This window comes from Emys orbicularis, chromosome 9, assembly GCF_028017835.1.
Source record: "Emys orbicularis isolate rEmyOrb1 chromosome 9, rEmyOrb1.hap1, whole genome shotgun sequence".
Taxonomy (NCBI): Eukaryota; Metazoa; Chordata; order Testudines; family Emydidae; genus Emys; species Emys orbicularis.
The window spans coordinates 83801498-83827063 of NC_088691.1; the positions used below are offsets into that span (position 1 = coordinate 83801498).

At 38.9% G+C, this 25566-nt stretch overlaps 1 protein-coding gene across 1 annotated transcript in view; it reads left to right on the forward strand.

Annotated features, from left to right (window-relative positions):
- Positions 1-25566, forward strand: part of RSRC1 (arginine and serine rich coiled-coil 1) — a 363201-nt gene that overhangs the window by 125248 nt on the left and 212387 nt on the right. Inside the window, exon 5 of the mRNA XM_065410692.1 lies at positions 21522-21558. Within this exon, the coding sequence (XP_065266764.1) occupies positions 21522-21558 (37 nt within the window). The remainder of the gene's footprint in view (positions 1-21521; positions 21559-25566) is intronic.

Here is a 25566-nt window from a genome sequence, read left to right on the forward strand (position 1 = left end):
AGAAGATTTTAAAAACAACTCAGATATAAAAAAAATGGTTTCTTGGGCTTGCCTACCCTGTCCCTGCAGCAGCCTTCCTCATGTTAAACTAGTGCAAAATAGATCTCCTCCAGTCCCCCTTATAACTCCCTTTAGAGACTCCTGCTGGGGTCACCTACTTCTTTTGTTTTGCCTTTTGGTAATTTTTTATTACTTCCAACAGCCTGCCTCTGCTTCAAATAAGAGCAGGAAATGTCATCTCTCAGGAAAGCAAATTTATAGTCTCAAGGTATTTTACTTAGACTGTTGTTGACTGCTGGTCACTCACAATTGTGTTTGGCCTGGCAGACATGAGACAACCCTGCTAACGCGTGGGGAATCCACATACATATAGGTTTTTCGTGACACAATAATTTCATGATACATTTTCATACCATCATCCACTATTCAGAAGCAGTACAGACAGAAACCCCAATTCATCATACAGCTCTATCAGTGTTTAGTGTCCCAGTTGCCTCTAATTTAACTGAGTCCCCAGACAGTTAATTACTCTTGGAATCAAGAAAAATTTTAGCTTCATCAGATGATTTAAGGAACTTAAGTTTGTCCTCTGTATTCTAGATGTAGCCTTGTTAGATATAAATTCACAGTGGCTACTTTTAGAATATGGCAGATTTTTTGATACCTGCATAGTTCTTTATATTTAAAAAAAATGAAGGCTTATTATCAAGATATATCACAATTTAAGACCCTTTGGTACTCTTATCTGAGCTGTGCCTTCAAAGTCTTTTTAGTCACATTATCTGTACAAGTAATTATAATTTTTGGGGGGCTTAGATACTAATGCAGACTTGTTTTTGAGGATGAGCACTGAAGAGGGAAATTGAGGTAGTTGGCACAATTTGGAGTCAAAGACCTAGTTATCCATGCCCCCCACCTGCTTCCTCCCAGATGTCAGAACCTCCATCTGTTTTCTCAGGAGCCCCAAGTAGCTGCAATTTTTGGCTCTCCTTTTGTTTTAAAACATGCCCAATTTATTTTTAAGACTCTATTCTCAGTCACCTTATCTGTAGAAATGACATCTTGGTCAGATATCTTATTTTTGAGGTTTTCAACTAGTGTTTTCAGTCCATCATATTTTGATGAAATGTTGTCTATCTGGCCTTCATTTTATAGCCAAGGAATCCTCCTCCTCCCCCCATCAAGGCTTTTAATCATCAAGTCCTGGTTTTAGCTGTTGTAAACTTCAGGTCTTGCAACCTGTGACGCTTACCAAGGTTATGAGGCACCTCACTACCATTTGCCCTTACTGTGAGGAAGCCTTGTCTGTGCCTGCCAGGGGTCAACTCCTTGACTCCCAGCCATGGGTAACACAGACACTCCCCTCTCAGCTTACACAGGCTCCGTGATTCCTCTGTTTGCATACACCAACTCCTCAGCGTCAAGGTGTCCTCTTAGAGTGCCCAGCTCCTGTTCCACTGGACACTCATGGTATTTTACAGATATGCTATTCCTGAGGGAATAGTGCACCTCAACTTATAAGTTTCACCTCAGGATCATTGCTGTGCTTAATACACAGTACTTAGATATGCTTCTAGTGACAACAAGTAAAAGTTTGTTAAACAAAGTATAGAGTTTCAAGAAGTCAAGTAAAATTAATGGAAACAAATGGTTACCTATAAAATAAAATCATAACACGCTTTCTACATGCTACATTGAACTAACAAGATGGTTTCATGTATTATAAAGATTAGCTCACTCACAGTTTTCTCCCAGCTTCGGACCGGCTGTGATCCTCTATTCAAAAGATCATCCAGCTGCTAGATTGGTTTATACATTAAGAATACCTGGGCGTAACTTGTCACCCCCAAATATAGTTTCAGCAATCCAGTGTTTTCACTTGTGGTTACCCCCTGCTGCTTGTTTTTTCTTGTGTAGAATCTCTTCTGGAGACTTTGCAATTTCTTGGTTAGCCTTTTGCTCACTTGATTACTGTTTTGCTCAGATAGTAAATAGGCATTCATTGCGAAAAATGCAATAGTCAATTTACATATAACCAGAGAGGTAGATAAGCGTCTCCTGCCTGAAACTTATCACCTTCTGATGACCAGTCCCAACTCAGACCTTAAGAGTATATTTTTCAGTATATTATCCATTCATACATTTTGCAATTTTTATGATAATGTGAAACAAGCTTTCAGTAGTTTACATGACACTTGTTTATGAACTATTATGTAGGGACCAGACCCAGGGGATTCCTGTAGCCCTATGCACTCTGTGACCTCTGACAGTTGGCACCAATAAGTCACTGGGTCACATAGCCCTGCTCACCACCCTGTACAAGGGTGAAGGATGCTTCCTTTTAACCCCAGCTAATGCAAAAATATTACTAAGAATAAAGCCATCTAACAGTGGCTGTCACTTTATCAAGTTTTGCTATTTGAAAATATAAACATGTTCAAGAAATAGGTGCGTTAGCAGAACCTATCAAAATGTTTTGTTTTTCCTGTCAACACATTATGCCTTTCAAAGTCCATTTATAGATGGTCTGATTCCTACCCTGCTGACATTAAGACTTTAAAGTAACACCAGGTCTATATAGAACACGCTTTCAGAATTTATTTTGGACTTCAGTAAAATAACCTTTTTAAAGAACTTCCCTTAAAAATAAAATGGTGATTTTTTTTTTTTTGACATTTATGTCGACCAGAAAAATGCTGGAGGAAATATGCTAACTGCACAATAGCTAGAAAGTAAGTTAGGATAAAGTACAAATAATATTAAAGGAAGTGATTTTGAGATGGTCTTGTATGGTTCAATGACTTTCCATTTATAGTATTTTAACATTTTATTAAGATCCTGGAATCACTGAGAGACATTCTTAAAGATTTTTTTATTACATTCCCAAAATGCTGTTAAATCCAAAAAGTTTGTTGTTGTCAGTATGCCAGTTTAGCTTTGTTTCCATTACTCATTTGAGAGTGGCTATACCATCGTTCTCTCTAAACATTTTCTCGAGGAGGATCTGTTTTTATTCCCCCATAGTTCTGTGTGTGATCAGACATATCAGAAGAGCATTTTCAAAAAGTTAAGAATTCAGGAGAGTTTGAAAGTAGTTGTCTGATTCTGCGGAATTCTCTAGCAGATGTAAAAGAAACTAGTTAATTGCGAAATACAAATGGCAGTTTAGGATGACCTTTAGTGTAGGTACTGTACAACTTCACAGCAATTGAAAAAAATTAAGCAAAGAATTTTTTGGGAAATGGTAACTAAGTATTCTGAAGTTACTAGAGTTGCTTTTGCAAGGACAAGAGAAGACTTTACATCATACAGAAATGAGAAGCTGCATGTGCTCATCACACAGTTAAATAAATTTAAGAGAGACAGGACAAGATCTGAGTTTGTTGACATGAAATAAATCATGCTTTCCTGAGGGGGATATTTTGAGCCCAGACTGAAGGAGCTCAGAGAAATCAGACTGCAGGGAAACAAACAGGAAACACACATACAGGAAAAGCTTTTATAAATTGGACTTTATACCTCTGGAATATTGTTGCATGAGATAGCAAAAGGACTTCTAACATACAAAACTGGATCAAAGCCAAGTTTCAATCGTAATTCACTAAACAACAGAACTTCAGTGAACTAACACCTTGTAAGGCATAGCTGGACTTTACCCAGGCTTCTAAGTCACATAGATCTTAAATACTAACAAAAATAACATTCTTTTGTTTATATTTCTGACATATACTTTGCATAGCATAAAACTCTCAGCTTATCCTCAGGTTTCATGTTGGCTGTGGTGATTTAACAAAATGTTGATCATGATTAAAATTTAGTGACAAGCACCTACCTTAGTATGAATTTACTCATGTACTTACATAAAACTCTTTATTTTTGAAAGTATACAATACAGAATTTTTACTTTTTTATGAAAATAATATTTTATTAATAAAAGTTGCTGAACGGCAGAAGTTACTAAATAATTGGTTAATCTCCACCCCACACTTCTGGTTCAATGGGTGTTGGGAGCATATTTGATTAGAAATGGCTCCACACCCTCACCGTAGCGTCTCAGCAGAGTGTAGGGATGTTGTTCAGACCAGAAAAGGGGAAGCACCCCTCCCAAAATGGGGGAAATGGAGGAGAGCTAATGCCTGAAAATGCCAGAGCTGGGCCCCTCCAACTCCTTGGGTTCTTCACATCCCATTGGCTGGGCATAAGGGGCAAGTGGGAGCTGATTGACCCCTTTGTCCCTCCTCCTGGAATAACTTATACTTTTCAGGAGCCCCATGCCTCTTCAGCAGCTGGACCCTCTTTCCCTGTATTTGTAGATACAGAGCTGTTTCCAGGATACTGTGGGTCTGTCTGATTGCCTTTTTGGGAGGATCAGGAAGGATTTTTTTTCTCATTGGGTCAAATTGGTGTAGTGGGTGTTTTCCTCTTAACATTGTGGAGGCATAGTTGGGGTAAAGAAGAGTAAGATTTGCAAGTCTGATATTTAGAGATGAATATAGCAATGTTTAGTTTGTTGAAGCTTGGAGCTGGTGTCTAGTGTAGATAAAGACTAAAAGGGCCAGCTCCCAGAGGTAAATGAGACCCAGGATTTTCACTGGTGGAGTTTATGCCTGTAAGGAGAAGGGGAAACTTAAAATCTCCTGTAGAGGCTGTCCCTGATACCCTCTACCTCCTCTCCTGAGGGCTGGGTGAGAGGACTCAGAAGCAAGCTGAGTTCTAGGGCTGAGAGGTCTATTGCAAGTTATTGGTTATATGGTGAGATCCCTGTAACCCCACACTGGACCCATTTAAATGCCTGAGAAGTGAGATGGCATAAGTGTATACTGCCCATGCCCAGCTTTAAGTTAATAAAGTTGTGGTCCACTGCTTAAAATCCATCCCAGTGTCTGTCTTTCACCTCCATGTTCTGAGCAAGTCTTCTAAGACTCTTACATGTTTTATGTAAACGCTGATTCCATCTCAAATTAATATACACTTGGAGGGAAAAGAACAATTCCTGTGCGAAAGTGAAGGACCACATATTAACTTGATTCTAGAGGTTTTGGTGTGTCCTGCAGAAACCGTAGTACGACTGGAAAAAAATTTTTTTTTCAACACAAAGGGATTAAGTCCTGGTATAATATAAACATATACACATAACTGAATTGCATTTTCCATTTCATCTTAAATATTCTTAAACCACAGGAGCATCTTTGTATTCAGAGTCTCTGAAGAGGCTTCTAATACGAATGAGTCTGTGCGCTCTGGAAATTTATGGCTTTCTGATTCCTTGGAGAAGAAACTTCTGCTGTAAAGAAGTATTTATATTGGGAATCTTGGAAAGCCTAGTTTGAGTGGTGGTAGGGGGTTATAAAGCGGAACAAAAAGTCTCATGGAAAGTATGCAAATCTTGTAAGACGTGTACAGCGAAATGGTTCCCTTAATTCAGGAAAAAAAAGATATTATTGCTATTACTAAAAATAATTGAATAATAAAGTAAAATATATACACAGATTGCTATTGAAAATTTACTTCTTGGCACTGAATATGGGTAACAGACTTGAGGCTGGAGAAGCTTAACTCAGCTAAGAGATTAAATGTAGACATGTTGGCTTTGTTCTTCAAATTGGGATCTATGAGGATAAACAAAATAAAACATAATTTTGCTCTCCACCATTCAATAAATAAGGTATTTTAAAAGATTGCTTTTACTAAAGTATTTTATTAAGATTTTCTTATGTTGTAAATAAAATAATCTTAAGATTCAAACAATGTTTTCCTATATTTATATTTGTAGGCACAAGTGTTGCAAAATAATTTTATTTCATGGTAATTAGTGGGAAAGTTTTATATGCAAAAAAAGTTTGCTGTTTATTTAAACATTTATTATATGTTTGCCATTTGAAAGGAAAGCAAAACTGCATTTTTTAAAGGTAATTAATGTAGACCTCTATGTTAATATCCCTGGTTAATAGATAATGTATATTTAGCATTCTCTTTTATTTTTATTAGAATAAATCATTTTAGTAACAATTGCTACTATATATCTAAAATATATATATTTCACAGGTTTCTGCTATATTTCATATGATTTAGAACAAAGTAAAGGCCAGTACCCTCAAATATTGTTCCTTCATGGAGGATGTATTTTTTAATGTTGTACCATAGTACTTACAAACACTATTACAGATTTTCTTATTGTTTACTGTGCATTGCTAGTTTAGAAAAAATGGTCTGAGATTTTCTCATGTGCCTAATGATTTTTAAAACAATAGACCAAGGGCCTGAAGGAATAGAGGAAGTGAATGGACACCAATGTATCCAAATATCTAATTTTGCCTAAAAGCAAGTGCCGGTAGATAAATGCCCATAAAGGGATTTCTTTCTTAAGCCCCGTGGATTTTTTTTTTCTTTTTTGCAACTTTTTGTGAGAGTTAGAAATGAAAACCATTCATCTAGTGCCCCAAAGAACGGCCTTATTGAATGGAATAACAGCGTAATGTACCATTGAAGGCAGGATTGAAAGTGATTATCTTGTTAACTCTTGACAGTTACCGCCAGCTTGAAATAGAACTGGCAGGCTTGATTTGCAAATGAATTAGAGCTTTTTCATTTTGTGCCAGGATCATCTTTTTATATTCTGATATGACAGATGCTATGTTCCATGCTTTTGTTTCTCTTCAGTTTTATACTTGCAAATAAAAAACAAAAGATTACAATAGTAATTTTATTTGCATCTTTTCTCTTGGAGTTTATTCTTTGTGTAGAAGTTTTTAATCTTATATTTTTCAAAAATTTGTTTGAGAATAGTATTGTTCTTGTAAAAATGAAATTTCATTGGTTTAAGTACAGTGGTAATTGGGTGAATGATGGGGATTTAGAAGCTTTCAGAAAATGGAAAATTGATTGTACTCAGATTGTTACTCTTTAAAATGTAAACTTTAAGTGTAATTCAATGATAAATAGTAGTTGTTACTGAGATCCAATAATAATTGAGCAAAGTCTAACATTTTAAATATTTAACCGGAAACTATGCTAATACAAAATGCATGTGTAATCTTTTTCCACAGTCTTTATGTTGATAACTGTGTTTATATTCCGTAGTCATCCAAACACAGATGGTAAGGTGTTAGGTATGATAATTATCTTGCACTCTTTATATGTTCCTCATTAACCTATAACATTCTTTACTAGTCCAGAGAGTTTTTACTTGAGTAATGCCTAGTATTGTTAAAAGTTATTGTGTATTGTTTAATATTCAAGGTAGCATTCTGTGCATTTACATTGTTGGTTTTGTTATTTTCTTAACCTATTTTTGTACTTTGAGGCTAATTATCAACACTTCCTTCTATCACTAATTTCTATAATGTTTTATACACTTTCACCTACAGGATGTATTTTAATTGAGTATCTACTAAATAACTCTTTTAAAAAAAAAAAGTAAAATAGTCAAAGTTGTCCAATTTATTGAAGCTGTAACAAACAATACAGTTAACAGAAGTAGCTACATTCAAAATCCTGAAGCTTAATTACTCATGTTTGCTGGGAATTCAAACCTTGATGACAAGGTTTTACTCTTCAAAAAGTATTCCTATGTGAGGAGGAAAAAAATGAGAAAGACTAAGCTGAGACAGCGCTGAACTATCAGAGTGAATAGAGAAATGGCTTGAATTGTCATTGTCCCACTATACCGGAAGAAGGACAAGGAGACATTTTGACATGGGTTTAATCAGGCCACAACTTTATTATTAGATGTCTGGGACTGCCTGGCAGATAAAAGTGTATAGTGCAGGTAACCCCACGTTTATTCCATAATTACCTGGGGGGCTTCCGCCAGCTCCCACTCTTTTTCCATCCAGGTCCCGCCAGCCAATCCATTGCTGGGACCTTATCATCCACTCTCTTCCTGCCCCCCCCGTAGGAGGGTTAAGGTAGGCTACAAGAAAGTGGGGTTGGCTCCCTGCCATATCAATCATAGGAGTCCCCAACCCCCCCCCCTTTGTTCCTTTAATGAACACCTCTTTTTTTACGTCCTTTTCCAAGCCATTTATCCGGTTACTGTATACCTTCCCTATGGAGTATCTGCACTGGACATCTGCCACAAGGAAGTGTCAGCAACTGTGTAAAAGGACGCTTCAGGCACAGCGCTGCCCCTTTTAAACTCTCCATTCCCATAGTATCAGTCAGCGACCACACTGACCTCTTCTTTCCTTTTGCAGCAGTTTTCCCCTCTCTCCCTCACCCCGCCCCCAGCTATATAAAGCACTGTTCCCTTCATTCGTTCATTTGGCCAGCCAGACAAATGCCTCCCACCCCACTTAAAGGTGCGGTGCGGTCAACCTGAAAAAGTCACTTCTTATTTGATAGTTTACAGTATTTCCTAATCTGCTTTGAGGTTTCAGAAAAGTAGTATTTGTAATTCTTTTGGATCCTTCTTTGGCTGGAATACAGTGACATATACTCATTATTTTCTGTTTAAGAAAAACTTTTCCCATAAAGAACCATGAGTCTTCTCTTGACCTTGTTTAAAGGACTCACATTGGGGAACAGTATTCTGTTCTTCTGGAGCCCCGTAGTTAAGTTCTGTATTTATTTCAGATGTCCAAGATCTTGAGTCTGAGTGTATTGGCCAGGGCTGAGCTTTGGTTGTCTCTCTTTGTGAACATCAGAAAACATCTTGACTGTACACACCATTTTCTGTCTTAAGATAGTGGGGAAAAATTCATGAGTAAGGCAAATTGTTTACCTCTCTGCTCTTATCAAACTCATTGACATACACCAATTTTAGCACCATCAAATTTTTAGTTTATTTTATTCTTGAACGGTTATACCCTGTGCTAATGTCTGTCTGTCTATCTAATTTCTGCTCTTCTTTTTCTCTCTGGTTTTGCAAGTTACTTTCATATGATCTACTTGGATTTTTATTGTATTTCAAATGTACCAGTAATTGGCCAAACTTATTCGTATTTTTCCAGAGTGGAGTAAAAATCTTCTTTCGTGTGATTGGGAGTGGGGGAGCCACCCAGCAAAACATGTACCAACTTTGTGGTCTTTCAATCGTGGTGCCAGCTGAGGACCACTTCAATCCCCATTGTAAATTAGAGCATCCCAAAGACTGTTCTCATTTGCACACTGCTTCCAAACAGCTACATGGTCTGTTTTTGGTAACTGGCAGAGCCAGTGTGTAGGGATTCCCCAGCCCACCCCCCCTTTTCACTGGGAATGGTTCCTGAAGAGAGGGCTGGAAAGGGGATTGACATAAAGCCACTAGTTTGGCTGTGCACCGCCCTGAGAGTCTCCATATGCAAGGGTAATTCCCTGGTAGCCCATTAGGCAAGCTTCCTAATTGCTTTGCACCACCAGAATAAAGGCCAGATTGTGGCCAATTCTCTTCCCCCTCCCCCCCCAATCCATTTGCTCTGCATTTGCCATCACTTTAGTCATTTTCACTATTTTCCTGCATAGTCATGTTCCTCTACTGTTTGTGACAAAGTTTCCTCTACAAACAAACAAACACACACACACTCACTCACTCACTCACTCACTCTCTTACACCTCTACCTCGATATAATGCTGTCGTCGGGAGCAAAAAAATCTTACCGCGTTATATCGAACTTGCTTTGATCCGCTGGAGTGCGCAGCCCTTCCCCCCCGGAGCACTGCTTTACCGCGTGATATCAGAATTTGTGTTATATCGGGTCGTGTTATATCGGGGTAGAGGTGTATTTTAAATACAGGAAAATGTGGATGCAAATCCAAAAAAATTAGCAAGGAACTCGGGGCAAGTATCTGAAACTTCTAGTAACTTGATTTTTCAGTTTGATTAGATTTCAAGTTGACTGTGGCCCTTTAATGTTTGATTGCTGGTTTTACAGATAGGAAAAAGTTACACATCATCTTAAAATTTCATATGTCAGATATGCCAGCGATGTTGCATATTATAGCAAAGTTAAGACAAACATGCATCTTTTTCCTCCTGTGTTCAGGCCAGCCTCCTTACTTTGAAACAGTTCGGGTAGATGGATGATCTATGTAAAATATTTAAGTTTTAGTTATTAATTAATTTAATTGTGATATATTATTTGATTGTCTTCAGAAGATTGCAAATTATTTCCTTCATTATTTTAAGAAAGTTTATTTCAAATATTATTCTTTCATGGGTCAGGTGCTTGTTCTTTCCTACACATAGGCTTGCTTTGACATAATTGTACAGTTGCTAAATAGGTGTAACCTCTACTTGCTTTTAAGTCCATGTGATTATTTTTTCAGACTAAAGAAGGAGAAAAAGTAGTGGAGAAGACAAATGGATTTGCAGGAATCATCTTTGTGTAGAGAATAGAATAGGGAACCTAGCTCATAGTGCCCAGAAAAATCCAAAACATGGGTGTGATAATTACTGAGCATGCTCAGTAGCTTTTATTGAAAGTCAATGGGAGTTAGGCACCTAATTCACTTGGCACTTTTGAAAATCCGACCTGTTATATTTTAACCCACATTATAACCTGAAACATTGTCGCTGAAGAAAATGTGGAAACGTGTGTGATACAGTATGTAAATGTTACGTTGAAATCCTAGTTTGTGATACAGATGTTACTCAACTATTATTTCATTATAGTGTGGTGGTAGCACCCTTATAATTAGGTTGCACCAGGATTTCCATTTCAACAGGCATTAAAAAGGTCTATAAAAAGTCTGTTTTGAGTTATAAGATCAATTGCAAGTGTTTATTGTGATTTAGGCATTGCTTGAATTTCCTGTTGTAGTTTGTGGTGATAAAACATACTGTAAGGTTAGTTATGATATTTAAAAGTGACATTTGACTTAAAATTTTCTATAGTCTGTTTTCTTCAGTTTCCTTTTTAAAAACTTAGAGCAATCTGAGGTATGAAATGTGTGTGATTCTTTGCTATGAGTAGATTGGTAAAATGTTTATTAAACGTGGCATGTTTTGAATAAAATAGTTATTTAAGCTTCACAAAGTTATTCTTTTGATTATGTATATTAACAGCATTACTCATCAATGTCAACATTATCAATGACATAAGGTGTAACGATAGCACAGGAGTTGTGCTGACACCATGTTACTGATACTCGTGGGGGAATTCTGTGCCACTGCATGCACGCAGAGTTCATTTCCCCTGCAGATTTCTTTGCTTCCTCACAGAAAAATGACTTTCTGACAGAGAAGCAAAGGGAAGCCGCAAGAGCGGTCACATGCCCCCCTGCATCCGGACCTCTGCTGAGCCCCTCTCTCTGCATCCAGAGCCAGCCTCCCTGCATCCGGACCCCAGCCGAGCCTCGGCATCCAGAAACCCCCCTGCATCCAGCCCCTCCCCCGCCAATACCCAGACCCCCTCCCCCCCAGTGAAACTCACTCCTCCAGCATCAGGAACCCTGCACCCGGATCAACCCCTGCTGAGCTCCTTGCAACCACCTTCACCTGGCCCCTCTACAGAGTCCCATTCCCCTGCATCCAGAACCCTCCGAGTCCCTGTGCATCCAGATCTTTCCCATATCTGGACCCCACTTCCCCCAAAGGTGCCTGCACCCAGATTGCCCCACACCTGCATCCCCCCCACACTAAGCCTCTCCACACTTGGATCCTGCTGGGCTGAGCCTGCCTGTCCCACACCTGGATCAGGGGCTAGGGCTGGCGTCTGTGTGAGACTCTGTCCCTCTCGCTTGCTATCTTGGTGCACATGGCATGGAGGGGCAGGTTAGGGTTTCTGAGGCAGGCCCGGCCCTTGCACTGTATCAGGACTGGGTGCAGCCTCACTGCCGAGTCCATGTCCCGGGACAGGGAGAGAGAGGCTGCAAGGTGATCTTCCCCCCTCCGTGCAGCCAGTGGCCTGTGCTCCCCACTGCCATGCTGGAACCTCCACATTATTGACAAATAAAATGTGCAGAATTTTGAAATATTGCTCACAGAATTTTTATTTTTGTGTGTGTGCAGAATTTTTAATTTATTGGCGCAGAATTCCCTCAGGAGTACACTGAGGAGAGGCGCACTGCATGATCAAAAGTTGGAACTGTAACCCAGCCTAATTTAAGGTACATTGACATTGCACACTCCTTTTGGTGGTGTGTAGAGTACATACACTACATGCTCCTCTAGCACGGGTATAAATAGTGGTGTAGATAGTGAGGCACTGCTTAGGTGAGTAGAATAAAGACACTCCTGAACTATGTGGGTATGTACCCTACTTGGTTCTCTGATTGCCCCAGCAGTGCCTTGCCATTTGCACTGATATTTTTAGCAGAGTAGTTTCCTGCTGCCTACCCGCTGTTTGAGCCTTTCTTTTCTGAATGGAAGGGCTCTAGCATTGGGATAAGACTGTGGCAGCTCCCTGCTGCCCAACCCTTTTCCCAGTCTAGGACCTGCTGGCTTGCAGGTCCCTGCTGTAGGAGTCTTTCCCTGAAGCAGGGAGTCTCCAGCAGTGTGGAGCTGCCAGAGCCTTTCCTCTCTGCAGTAAAAGACTCCAACGGGGAAAGGCTCTGCCAGAGCGTTTCATTGATGTGTATCTACACACTGTCCTGTGAACACAGCCTATTTTCATTGTGGTGGGTGGCTACACATACCCTACATGCTGTTGCAAAATGTGTACAGTGTAGATGTAATCTTAGGGGGGGCTCTTTTATCTCCCTGTCATGGCTAGCCCATGCATTGTGGTTTAAGTCTCTTCCTGCCTTTAGCTAAAGTAGTGGAGGCTCCTGCTTTTCCAGCCAGCACTCTGCTGACACTTCGTTGCTAAACTTATTCATCGCAATATGATGCAAACTTGGTGGGATTGGGATAGTGGGGCAAATTGTTTTAACGTTTTACATACAGACACTTAACTTTAATCCACTAATTTGTTTCAGGATAAATTTGCATACTGCACATATACAGTAAGTGATTTATGCTGATTTGGCATAAATTACTTAGCATGCACAAGCTAATGCAAAATAAATATCTACACTGTAATGAAGAGCCACTCTCCTCATTCCAGATCACTGCAAGTTCATCTACTTAAGACATGAAGGGGGAGCCCCACCTGTGCTTATACACCTTCTCCTCTCCTCTCTTCTCTTAAACTTAAAACAATGCACTCTTTAAAACCATGCATTGCTTACATGGAGCAAGGATGCAAAAACATCCCTTACCCTCTCCCTTAAGTGACAGATTTCCCTTTCTGGTTAATTTTGAATGGTCTTCTGGGAGATTTGGTTCAATGCCTTTCTGTGCCCCCATCTCCACCTCATCCTGACGTCCTTATGAGTAATCGGAGGCTCTGTCTAATTCATTGGTTCTCGAACATTTTTACTGGTGACCCCTTTCACATAGCAGGCCTCTGAGTGCGACCCACCTTATAAATTAAAAATGCTTTTTTATATATTTAACACCATTATAAATGCTGGAGGCAAAGCAGGGTTTGAGGTGGAGGCTGACAGCTCGCGACCCCTCCATGTAATAACCTCCCGACCCCCAGTTTGAGAATCCCTAGTCTAATTCTTGAGGTCTTCATGGAGCTAATGGCGGGGTCTGCTGTACCCATTCTCCTTTCTTTTGGGATGATTTAGGAGCTGGGAAGCTAGTTGTTCAAAATCCTTTTGATGTTATTGTAAGGATAGTTGGCAATCTAACCTTCTCTTGGTCTAGCCCTGTAGCAGCAGGACAGGGGAAAATCCTTCTGGTTCCTTTAACACTTATGTCAAGTCCAAGTGGTCTGGGGTAATGAGTTTGAGTTCATTACTGATATTGATGCCTTGCCAGCCCTTTGCCCCACCTAACGTGCTGAGAATGTCATCAGCTACCATGTTGTGTGGGACAAGGCCTTTAACAAAATTTTTTGTCTTGAACATTGTTCTAGGGTGACCAGATGTCCTGATTTTATAGGGACAGTCCTGATTTTGGGGACTTTTTCTTGTATAGGGACCTATTACCCCCCCATCCCCTGTCCCAATTTTTTACACTTGCTATCTGGTCATCCTACATTGTTCACAGTTATTTAGGACACAGATCGGGGCAGCTGTATTGAAGTGATAAAATGCATTAATGTTAGATACTATAAATAAATACTTCTTGTTCAAATATTTTTTCCCAATCTGAGTTCAATTCCAGATTCTATATCTGTATATGTATTTTGGAGCGTGTACCTTCCTGACAAATTTCCCTTCAGAGGTATCTGTTTCTTCTATTGTTTTGGGGCATAATAATCCTTCTTGTGGCTCTTGCCCACAGGCACTGCCCCCCAGCTCCCATTGGCCGGGAACCGGCCAATGGGAGTGCGGAGCCAGTGCTCAGGGCAGGGGCAGTGTGCAGAGCCCCGTGCCGCCGCCCCTTCCCCCTTCTCCCCCCCGCCTAGGAGCTGGACCTGCTGTTGGCTGCTTCCAGGGCACAATGCTGTATCAGAACAGGTAGGGACTAACTTGCCTTAGCCAGGCAGCACTGCCGACGGGACTTTTAATGGCCCGGTCAGTGGTGCTGACCAGAGCCGCCGTGACCTAGTGCCTTACATTCTGCTACCCAGTACTGGGTCACGACCCACAGTTTGAAAACCACTTTTAAATAAAGTTGTGGCTTTTGCATTTAACTGCATTATGATATTCATGTCTCATAGTTTCCATGTCCACATCAAATGTAAGTGTGTGTGTGTGTGTGTGTGTGTGTGTGTGTGTGTGTGTGTGTTTAAAGACAGTAATGAAGTGCTAATGAGGACCAAAGATTTCAGGGCTTCTTACAATAATGTTTCAGTGGTGAGGAGTATGTTAATAGTCTGTTATGTTGAAATCAGGTTACTGGTTCTGCAATTTAATGCCTAGTTTTTATGACTACACACTCATCCTAGCTATGTCAAATTTGGTGATGCAGTAATAGCAAATACTATTGTAGTTATTTGAAATTTTACTGCAAATGACAATTCATTATAGCCCTGGCTTTTGTTAATTGTATGCTACCTGGTATTCTAGCCACAAAGCTATTGCAGAGAAATTTAGTCACCAAGGACATAATCGAAGTTTCAAGAATTAGTCAATAATGATTTCAGCATGTAATTGAGACACTAGGACTGGACTGCTGTGTGTCCGTCTTGATAATGAATGATATGCAAGACATTTGCTAATATTGACTTGAACAGCAGCATACATTAAACTCAGACTTCATACATATTTCTATTTGTTTCCCCTCTTGTTTTTTATACTGTTTATTTAAAAATATAACATAAACATGTGCTAACAATCACAGACTAACCATCATCACCTGACTTAGTGGTCAGTGAAAACACAGCCCCTGTGAAACTACCTCAGTATTAACTGCATTGCAGTACGCACCCACTCATTACAATGGCCAGAAGTAAAGCAGTCCATTGGGTGGGTGTTTTTATTAGGTTTCACTGTAGCATCTGGAATACAAACATTTCCAAGTGCTTTGCAGAATTAAATAATATGACACCAAATAGGACAGTGCATGGTAACTGATACTGGGCTCTTCATTCAGAGCAGAGAAGGGGAAAAGAAATGTGATTTTAACGGCTGTGCAAGGGAATGACACAGAAGTAGATGCTTTACTATATCTGAGCTGGGGGCTGAAGAAATGTCTTTTTCCATTCTGGCATAACCAAACTACCCTTTGCTAAGGAGAAATAATATCGAGACCTTTATTCTAGACTTTTCTTCTTACCAAATAAAATAACTTCATGCCTAATTAAGGTACAGGCAGGGCTGATGAGAGCGGGGGGAAAAGGGGTACTGCAGCCCTGAGTTGAGGGGGCCCCCGAAAACATCTAACATCTGTGTAGATGAAATTAAATGGGAGGGAGTGTGGCCCCAGTGAACATGATCTCCTGGGCCCAGGGTACTAGTACATGCTCTAGTCAGTTTTTAGTTATGATCCTTTACTTTTAGAGAGATTTCTGGGAAGAAGGTTTTTTTTATACTGTATTGGCCAGAAATCTGCTTCTATGCCCAAGTTGTTAAATATGGGTGAGGTCATAAAATATACCCTCTTATACAATACCTTTCATTGCAGGGATCCCCAAATACTTGAAATATAAATGCACAGCACTACTGAAATATGATCCCTTCTGTGTTGGGGGATAGCAAGCATTCAGCAAGCCGCACCTCTTGTTCGGGGGAAAGGGTAAACCTTTTCCAAGGATAGGCTCTTTGCCTAGCCAGTCATAGTTCTCTCATAACCCCCAGCCCCTTTTCCTGAGGCATCTTAGATTCATTGATTCCAAGGCCACAAGGGACTATTGTGATCATCTGCTCTGACCTCTTTTATAACACAGCCCATAAAACTTCACCAAAATAATTCCTAGAGCTTTTCTTTTAGCAAAATTTCCAGGCATGGTTTAAGAATAGCTAGTGATAGAGAATCCACCACAACCCTTGGTAAATTGCTCCAATGGTTAATTAGAGTCACTGTTAAAAATGTATGCCTTTTTTCCTGTCTGAATTTGTCTAGCTTCAACTTCCAGCCATTGGATGGAGTGGAGTTATGCCTTTCTCTGCTAGATTGAAGAACCCATTATCAAATATTTGTTCCGTGTGTAGGTACTTTACAGATAGTAGTCAAGTTACCCCTTAATCTTGCTCAGCCAGTTCCAATTCCTCTCCTTCCTGCTCCTTGTTTAATCTCTCTCCCCACAATCCTGGCCTCTAGTCACCCCCACACCTCACTGGCTCCTCATCCAGTCTAGTCTCCCTCACCCGGGTCCTCATCCAATCTAAGCTCCCTTCTCCCTCTACTCTTTGTCCTGGCCTCTTTGGCTAGCCAGTCAATTCTTCCCCTGCACCACCTCAGATTTGTCTCCCTTGTGCCCCACCTCTTTCCCCACTATTCCTCCCCACCAACAAGTCCATTTCCCTCCCCTCCCTCCCTTCCTCTTCATCTGATCTCAGTTCTTGCCACACACGTTACCCTCTCCTTTGTTTCCTGTCTCCATCACTCAGCTCCCAGTCTCCATCTCCCCTCATCAGCCTTCACTCCCAGTCCCTCCCCCCCACCAGGTCTAGCTTTTGTCCCTTCTGTAGTTGAATTATGCAGCTTCTTTCTAAACACTGCACAGCAGGGGGACATTGGCTTTATGGCCACTGCAAATAACAATGAAGAAAATGGACTACCTATAAGCAAGTGAAGTGTTTTGTTTAACTGTAGTGTGCAAAACAGCAATAGTTGTATATTTCCTGATTGTGAAATTGCTATTAAATTGAATGTATTAATGCAGGTAAATTATTTGTGAAATCATTAGTTACTTGAGAGCATGACTACTTTTAATTTTTTTTTTCAGTAACCTTGATTAACTGTTTGGCTTTATACATATGTGTGTATTTATGTACCATATATACTCATTCATAAGCCGAATTTTTTTAGTAAAACAGGGAAGCACCAGAGAAGGGGGTCAGCTTATGAACGGGTATAGAGAGGGAGAGGTGGGATACAGCCCCTCCCCCCAACAGAGGGAGCAAGGAGAGGCAGCAGAGCCAGAAGGGAAGAGGCAGGGCCAGAGTCTCTCTGCTTCTGGCCACGCTGCTCTCCCCCCATCCTCTGAAGCAGCTGCAGCTCTGGGGCTGGCAGGCTGTGGCCACGCCACTGGAGCACGCTGCGGCCGTGCTGCCCAGCCTGCCGGAGCAGCTCCAGCCAGGCCAGAGACCTTCTCCCCTGGCCCTCCCCAGATAAGGTGGGAAGGGATGGGATGGGGAGAGTGTGGGGGTCTCGGGCTAGGGGTGGGGTCATGTGGGGGGTGGTCACAGGGGTTACTCCCCTGACCTCCAGCTTCTTCCCACCCCCCAAAATTTCCCCACCAGTTGCTGTCCCGGCCCGTCAGGGTAAGCAGCTGGTGCGCCGGGACACTTTGTTTACTTAGGTTTACCTCCGTGCCTGCGGACGCTCGAGGTAAGCAAACCATCTCGGCCTGCCAGCGGCTTATCCTGATGGCCCCGGAGCCAAAGTTTGCTGACCTCTGAATTATAGGGTCGTCTTATGAACAGGCCATAAAAAATCCATCTTGGGGGCGGGGGTCGGCTTATAAACGAACCGGCTTATGATCGAGTATATACAGTATGTCAGTATATGTGTAGGTGTAAATCAGTGTTTTCAACAAATATCAACTGATATAACCTGTTTCTTTGTTCCATAAACTTTCAATAATAAGTTAATATGAGCTCAATTAGGTACCTACTTTGTGGTTTCAGGTAATCCAAAGATGGCTTCACTTGCCACATTGAATTCCTGGCTTGTTGTTACAGATCCCTCATAGCCATGATTCAAATTTAGTTCAGCTGTAATTTTTTCCTCACCTAACTTCACCTTTGGACTAGTTTGAGTGGTGTGCTTACTGTCTTTAATGTATGCTTTTTAAAATAGCTCTTTACAGTAGAAATTCATAATAGAGGAAAATCACAACTCCAGAGCTGATGTGAAGGGACAAGAGAAGTAAAATTACAAATAAGTACTGTACCCAACAAACATGAAAATAAATGTTGTTGTGCTTTGTAGACTAATAGTTTGAAAGGCAAATGTGTATATTGTGGGGGCAGTGTAGTGTGGAAAAAATGAATGAAATTTCTGGAAAGCTAAATATTATTTGTGAATATGAAATTAATATTAGCTATCTGTTCTTGCACAGCTCCTTTTAAACTCAGAATCTGAGGCTGTGCATAAAATGGCTCTTGTCGCCATTTACAGTGTTAAAAAGGATAATGTATTCTATTAAAATCTTAGGTGAGTTAATGTTTTGGTAGTCATTTTAAAATGTATTGTGACTATGGTGTAGCAACAGTTCCAGATTTTTTATAATACAATATTTAGAGTACAACATTAATTGTAATAGTGTCGTCTTATTACCTAAAGGAATACATTTTTGAACAACAAAGATAATTTTGTCTTAGCTACATTTTTACTAGATGTCATTGTATGATTGATCCATGGTGTCCTCTGGCTGGTAAGATGCTTACATTGAAACTGACAGGTGCCACACAGTTTATTTAGGACAACCTCAGCCTTGTCCTAGTTAGTTTCATAATGTTTGCCTTATGTATGTTCAACCACTGCATTTCCTGCTTTAGAGCCTTGTGTTACACCAATATTCCTATCTGTGCTGCCTCAACTACAAATTGGATGAACAGCCAGTGACACTTTTTCAATATTATTACATTAAACCAAGTGGATTTTGATTGATAACCTAATATTCAACTAATGCAAAACATCAATCATGGCAAGTATATTAATTATTTAATATTGCAGTCTAATTCAGAAATCGATGTGCTGCATGAGGGGAAGGGAAACTCACTGTTCCCAGAAGACTTAAGACAGAACGATTTGAAAAAAATAACCCCCCCTCCCACAAAACCCTGCTGTACTCTTGTGTGTTAGGTCGATACAAATCTTTATTCATTTGCCAATAATCTCTTCCCATTTTCCACTTCAGGACCATTTTATCAGTTTTGAGACCTATAATTGAATTAAGTCTGCTTTCAGCACAGGGCAAACGGAGTTGCACAAATATTGATGAAGTCATGACAGGGACAGCACAGGAGACAGACCACTAAAGAGGACAGATTTTATACTGTTAGCTGGAAGCTTCCTACATCAGTGTCTTGGATCCTGCTTCTCAGTAAATTAAGTTCATTAGGATCTTTAGCACCACAGAAAAAAATATACAGGACTTCATTTTTATCTAAATAATATATGATCTTGTATAGGAAGTTTTGGTTATTAAAAAAAATAGTATAAGAGAAGTCCAACTTTTTCTGTGACTTCATTTAAGATGAATTTGAAGAGAATAAGTATCCTTAGTATACTTACTGGAAGCTTTGTCAAAATTATAATGTAATACTTTAGTTTCATATAGAAGAGCCTAACATTATTAACACCAAATAATTTACAAAAAGGAATTCAAAATTAGCTTTGTATATTAAAATTTGTGATTTTTGTGTGAGACTAATGTAATGTCAAATGCTAGTAACTAGGTAATGTAAAAATGTCTTAAATAAAAGGAGATTGCATAATTACTGGAGTATTCAAAAGTAACATTAGGTTGGATGTATTTAAAATCACATTTCCTTCAATATTTTTGTATTTGTAACTCTTTAAACCTGTTTTTTTTATATTTTGCTAGTTAGCAAAATAGAAAGGGCTGATGTTTACCATTTCAGAGGAATGAGGGTTTTTTTGTTTGTCTTGCCATTTCTGGTTTTATACGTCTGCGTAATTGTTGAAAAAGAATATTCTACACATAGGTAAACACTGTTATATGACCCAGGAATTAATTGCTTGGAATGTCATTTTTTTCTGTTTGACATGATTGCGACATCAACAGAAAGGGATAGTTAAGTTTAGAAACAGATTTAATGTTGAATCTATGAAAGCAGAAACTGGCTGTCATCACTGAGGTTTTTTTTGTTTTTTGGAAGTGCCAGAGAGAAGGCATCTTATCCTGTTCACTTCACTCAGCTGGGCAAATTGTTTATCCTTGTCCAGCTTGGCAAACTTGCACTGTATCTGTGCTCAGCAGTGTGCATTAAAGATTAAGTTTTCAGTCTACATTTTCCTTGCCTTAGTGTCTTCAGTTTCTCATTGGTCCTTCTTTGTAACCTTCCGATTTTTGTGTTTTTGTTTGTTTTTCCTTATTTTTTCTATCTGTGCATTAGAGTTTTGCAACCGATGTGAATAGAAATATGTAAAGTTCTAGCATCCCTGCCATCATCTAGTTAATTAACGTACGATTAATTCATTATCTTCCGTGTTTATGAATGCTCAGAACATTTGTTAACAAAGTTCTGGTAGAGGGAGCTCAGACAGGCAGTGCACATAGATTTTTGATGTGATAGTACTAAATTTGTGGGTTTTTTTGTTTTTTTTTTAATTTTTCTATGAAGTAGTGGTGCTTTATGTTTAAAACATTTTTTTTGGATTAGTACAGTGGTTCTCAAACTTTTTGTATTGGCGACCCCTTTCACACAGCAAACCTCTGAGTGCGACCCTCCTTATAAATTAAAACACGTTTCTTATATTTAACATTATTTTAAATGCTAAATTCACAACCCTATTGTTTAAAATGAATTTACCTTTTCTCACTGCTTTTCAATTAAGACTAAAACACATTTTTATTAAATTATTGTTATAAGCAGAAAAGTTTTTAAAAAAAATAGTTACTGTTTAATATTGGGGTGTGAAGAAACTTGGCCAATATCACTTTTCACAGCAGACTTAGCTCTCCATTGACACCCTTACTTCTGTGCTGCTGCTGGCAGCGGCGCTGCATTCAGAGTTGGGTGGCTCATGACCCCCACATAATAACCTCGCGACCCCCTGGATCAGTAGGTCCTAGGTTATAACAATTGTAAGGAAAGTAAAATTTTGGAGTTTAAGTAGGTAAATAATCTTGGCTTCAATGAGACTGTTTTTTCCCTTGTGTTTTTAATAGTCAAGATGTAAAAGTTAAGAACATTAGAAAGACAGTCAAGAATTTACATGACTTTCTTTTGACATTTTTTGGGTTAAACATAAATCATTATAGACAGGGGTTTAGCAACTATTTACAACTTCTGTTCTTGTGTTACAGGGACTCTGGAAACATCAAAGCTGGATTAGAACATCTGGTAAGTTCTAATTTTCTCTTGAACATTTGCATCATCTTTGATATCTGCATTCCAAATGAACACTTTTGAATGAGCTTTGAATACCTTGAATTGAGAAAGTCAACCATTTCCCAGAGGGTCAGCTTACTGTTATTATGTGAAGGCACTTACATTTTCATTTATCTTATGGTTTCAAGGGAATTTTAATTTTTTAAAATTACTTTTTTTGATGTAGAGATGAAATAAAATGGACTACAATCCTTGTATTGATGATTGCCTTAATTATAAACAAAAATTGTTTGGTGTTGGATTTTTGGCATATCCTGATCTAAAAACAACAAACTTGTGTTTTTTAAAAAAAAATCAAATATTGCATGCATAAATATGGTATGTTTTAGTAATCTGAAGTCTTTGAAAGAAGTACACAGCTTTGTATTTTCTGTTGTCTTTTCCTTATGAATAATGTATTGATTTAAATTCCATTCAGTTGTACAATATAAAATAATAATTGAGATGCAAAATATTTTTTGGTTTAAGTAAACATATTCAAACCACAAGTGAAAGCAGGACATACATAGCGTTAAAAACTAATCAGTTGATCAAAACTGAAAATCCAGTATTATTACAAGTGCAAAATTCATCAAGATTAGTATATTAATGTCAGTGATCATCAGAACACTAAGCATTTCATGTAAATGGATCATTTTAAGTCCTTGTGTGGGTGATGGTTACATCTAAATGTTCAATAGTACACTCTCTTCTCTAAATACAGTGTGAGAACTTTTGAGATTTAAGTCTTCATTTAGGTATACAGAAAACGATTTATACTGTTGTACTCTGCCATGAACCATAAAAGGATATAATTATCACTGCTGAATGCAAGTAATTTTTAGCAGTTGCTCATCGTTTCCCCATGTATTTTCACATTCTCTAATGTGGATAACCATTTAGGAAAGTATGAGTTTTGTAGAAGCTTGTGGACCACGCTCTTCCTGTATATTTCCAGGAGAGAGAGAGGACATGGACCATGTATGGCACAGTTGTCAACTATCTCTTTTCTTTTGGTGGGATGACAAGAACTCCATCCCTACTTGTATTCTGAATCTGCATGTAATTGAACTAGTTGGTTATGTCTAAATATTACAGTAGTTGAGAAATGGATCTTGCATGCTAGTTGAACCTCTTAAATAAATTTTTAAAATGTTTCATTCCTCTAGTGTTGTCAGGTTGCTGTAATCTAATGGGTTCGGAGACTGCTTCTAATGCATTATAAAGATGCTGTTGTCCTGACAGATGACCATGGCTGGTACTTTTTTCTAAATTGGGAATAGTATGATAGCTGAAAATGCAAGTATGATTTATAATGTCACCTCAAACCATCAGGTTAAGCAAGGAGAGGCTGAATGGCTTTCTAGGAGCCTCTGAAAAAAGAGGAGTCTGGTTCACTGGCACAAGCACTGTAGTCTAGTACAGTGGTTCTCAACCTTTCCAGACTACTGTGCCCTTTTCAGGAGTCTGATTTGTCTTGTGTACCCCCAAGTTTCATCTCACTTGAAAACTACTTGCTTACAACATCAGACATAAAAATACAAAAGTGTCATAACACACCATTACTGAAAAATGGCTTTTTTTCCTCATTTTTACTATATAATTATAAAATAAATCAATTGGAATATAAATGCTGTACTTACATTTCAGTGTATAGTATATAGAGCTGTATAAACAAGTCATTGTCTGTATGAAATATTAGTTTGTGCTGACTTCTCTAGTGCTTTCTATGGAGCCTGTTGTAAAACTTCACAAATATCTAGATGAGTTGATGTACTCCCCGGAAGACCTCTGTGTATCCCCAGGGGTATGTGTACCACTGGTTGAGAACTAGTGCTCTAGTATTATGCGGTAAATTCACTGGAAAGATAATCTCTGGAAGTTCTCAGCACCAAAAGATTGTTGGTATAAGTACACATCATATCTTTTAATAAAAGCTTGTTTTCATCAGATACATTTATTCTCTTGTGCTTCTATAAAGGACTTATAAATAAATACAAATAAATAAATTAATGGAGATATCCTATCTCCTAGAACTGGAAGGGACCTTGAAAGGTCATGGAGTCCAGCCCCCTCCCTTCACTAGCAGGACCAAGTACTGATTTTTCCCCAGATCCCTAAGTGGCCCCCCTCAAGGATTGAACTCACAACCCTGGGTTTAGCAGGCCAATGCTCAAACCACTGAGCTATCCCTCCCCCTTTGACAAAAGCCTCCATACTTCGTTAGGAACTCTTTTAATAATTTTGGAAGAACAGCTATTGTACGTACATGTGCAAACACAGAAACTGATTTTGCAAGATATATAGAGATTTGTGTTATGTATTGAAAGCAGGATTCATACTAGAAAGGGTTTTACATCCTAAATTTATAGTCAGACAACTTCATGCAAGCCTATTTACTTGACCTCCAACAGATTGTAGGCACATTTGCAAGAAAAATTAATCATTTGATTATAGCAAACTCACCCTGTTGTTTTTTTAAAAGACTATTTGCAAATACCTCTAAGGGAATCACTGCCCATATTTTTTTTAAAAAACACCTGATATTAAAAAGAGAAGAAAATACTTTGCATTGATTAGATAGACTGTTTTATCCCTTGACTTTTAAAAGTGAAATGGCACCCATGTTAGTTGTGGTGTAATCTTCACTCTTCCTTTAAATGCACATTCCTTTCAGCCATATGCTTTTCACCACCTTATTCATATGGTTGCAATCTATCTAGGTACTTCCAAGTATTTCTGTGATGCCTACCACCTTGGTATCTAACCTCTATCTGTGCAACTGACTGAATTATGTAAAGTAGAATATCTTTTCCAGAAACCTGCGAAATATATTGTAGGTCATCATTTGAAAATATTTTCTAATTTAAAAAGAGTAGCTGTTGTCATGAATTGAAGAAAATTAATATTTTAGACTTCACATGCATACATCAGTTGGTTATTTCTGTGGTATGATGTTTTGAGGTGCAATTAAGGCTGCCCCTCCGAGTGAACTCCTTAGACAGCTTGACAGAAATATTGCCTGCACCCTGGTGGGAATTGCCCTCCAATGTGCCTCCCACTACAGGGTCAGGAGTGTGATCAGGTTGCACGCTCCTGTGCCCATAAAGGGCGGAATCACTTCTAAGGTCTGAAGAATTTTGCTTAACAGTATGAAAAAAAAATTAATGGGAAAATCTGTACACATACCTTTTTAATTAAGAGAATTAGTGATTCACAGTACACTTATTTAAAATATTGTAATTGTAACTTTATAAATTATTTTTGGATAGTTCTTCAAGTTACAGAATTAAATAAGTTGTAGAAACCTCAGAATAGAAAGAGAGTAAATGATGTTTGCAATTCTCAGTGGTCTTGTTTTCTAATAGTTATGCTAAAAAAGAAACATGGAGCCATATGAGTTGTTTTTTTCAACAGAGAGATCCCATTTGTGCCTTTCATATTGTATAACATTTCAGAGTGATGATCCTGCTTGTTCTTGTGGTCAAGCAACACAGTCTGACTGTTTTAAGTGTTGACGTGCACCTTGTCATTAATAGCTTGTTTAGCCCATCAGTAGCTTGCATGAATACAGTTATTGCCTGCTAGCCATGTTGTTGTATATTAATCAATAACTAGCAACAGGGATGATGATGATAAACTCTTCCCAGGCTGGCCATATGGATTTGTGCATGGCCTATGCAAGTAAAACAATTGTTCACTATTTACATTTATAGTCAAATAGCTGCTAGGTTACATTACAACTAAGATAGAGCTGTTCTACCACTGAGTTGTAGTTTCCAGATTAAAACTGTTTAATTGTTATGGTTTTGATTAAAAAAAAATCCTAGTATTCAAGCATATGGCTTGAACTTCAGTTTTTTGCTCAGTGATGTTTTGCCCTTAACTTACCCTTTTTTGTAACTCAATGCTATTATTGACTCTGAAAGTGTGACTCTCACTATGTGATTCATGAAGCTGGTCACCATCTTTCTATTTCCT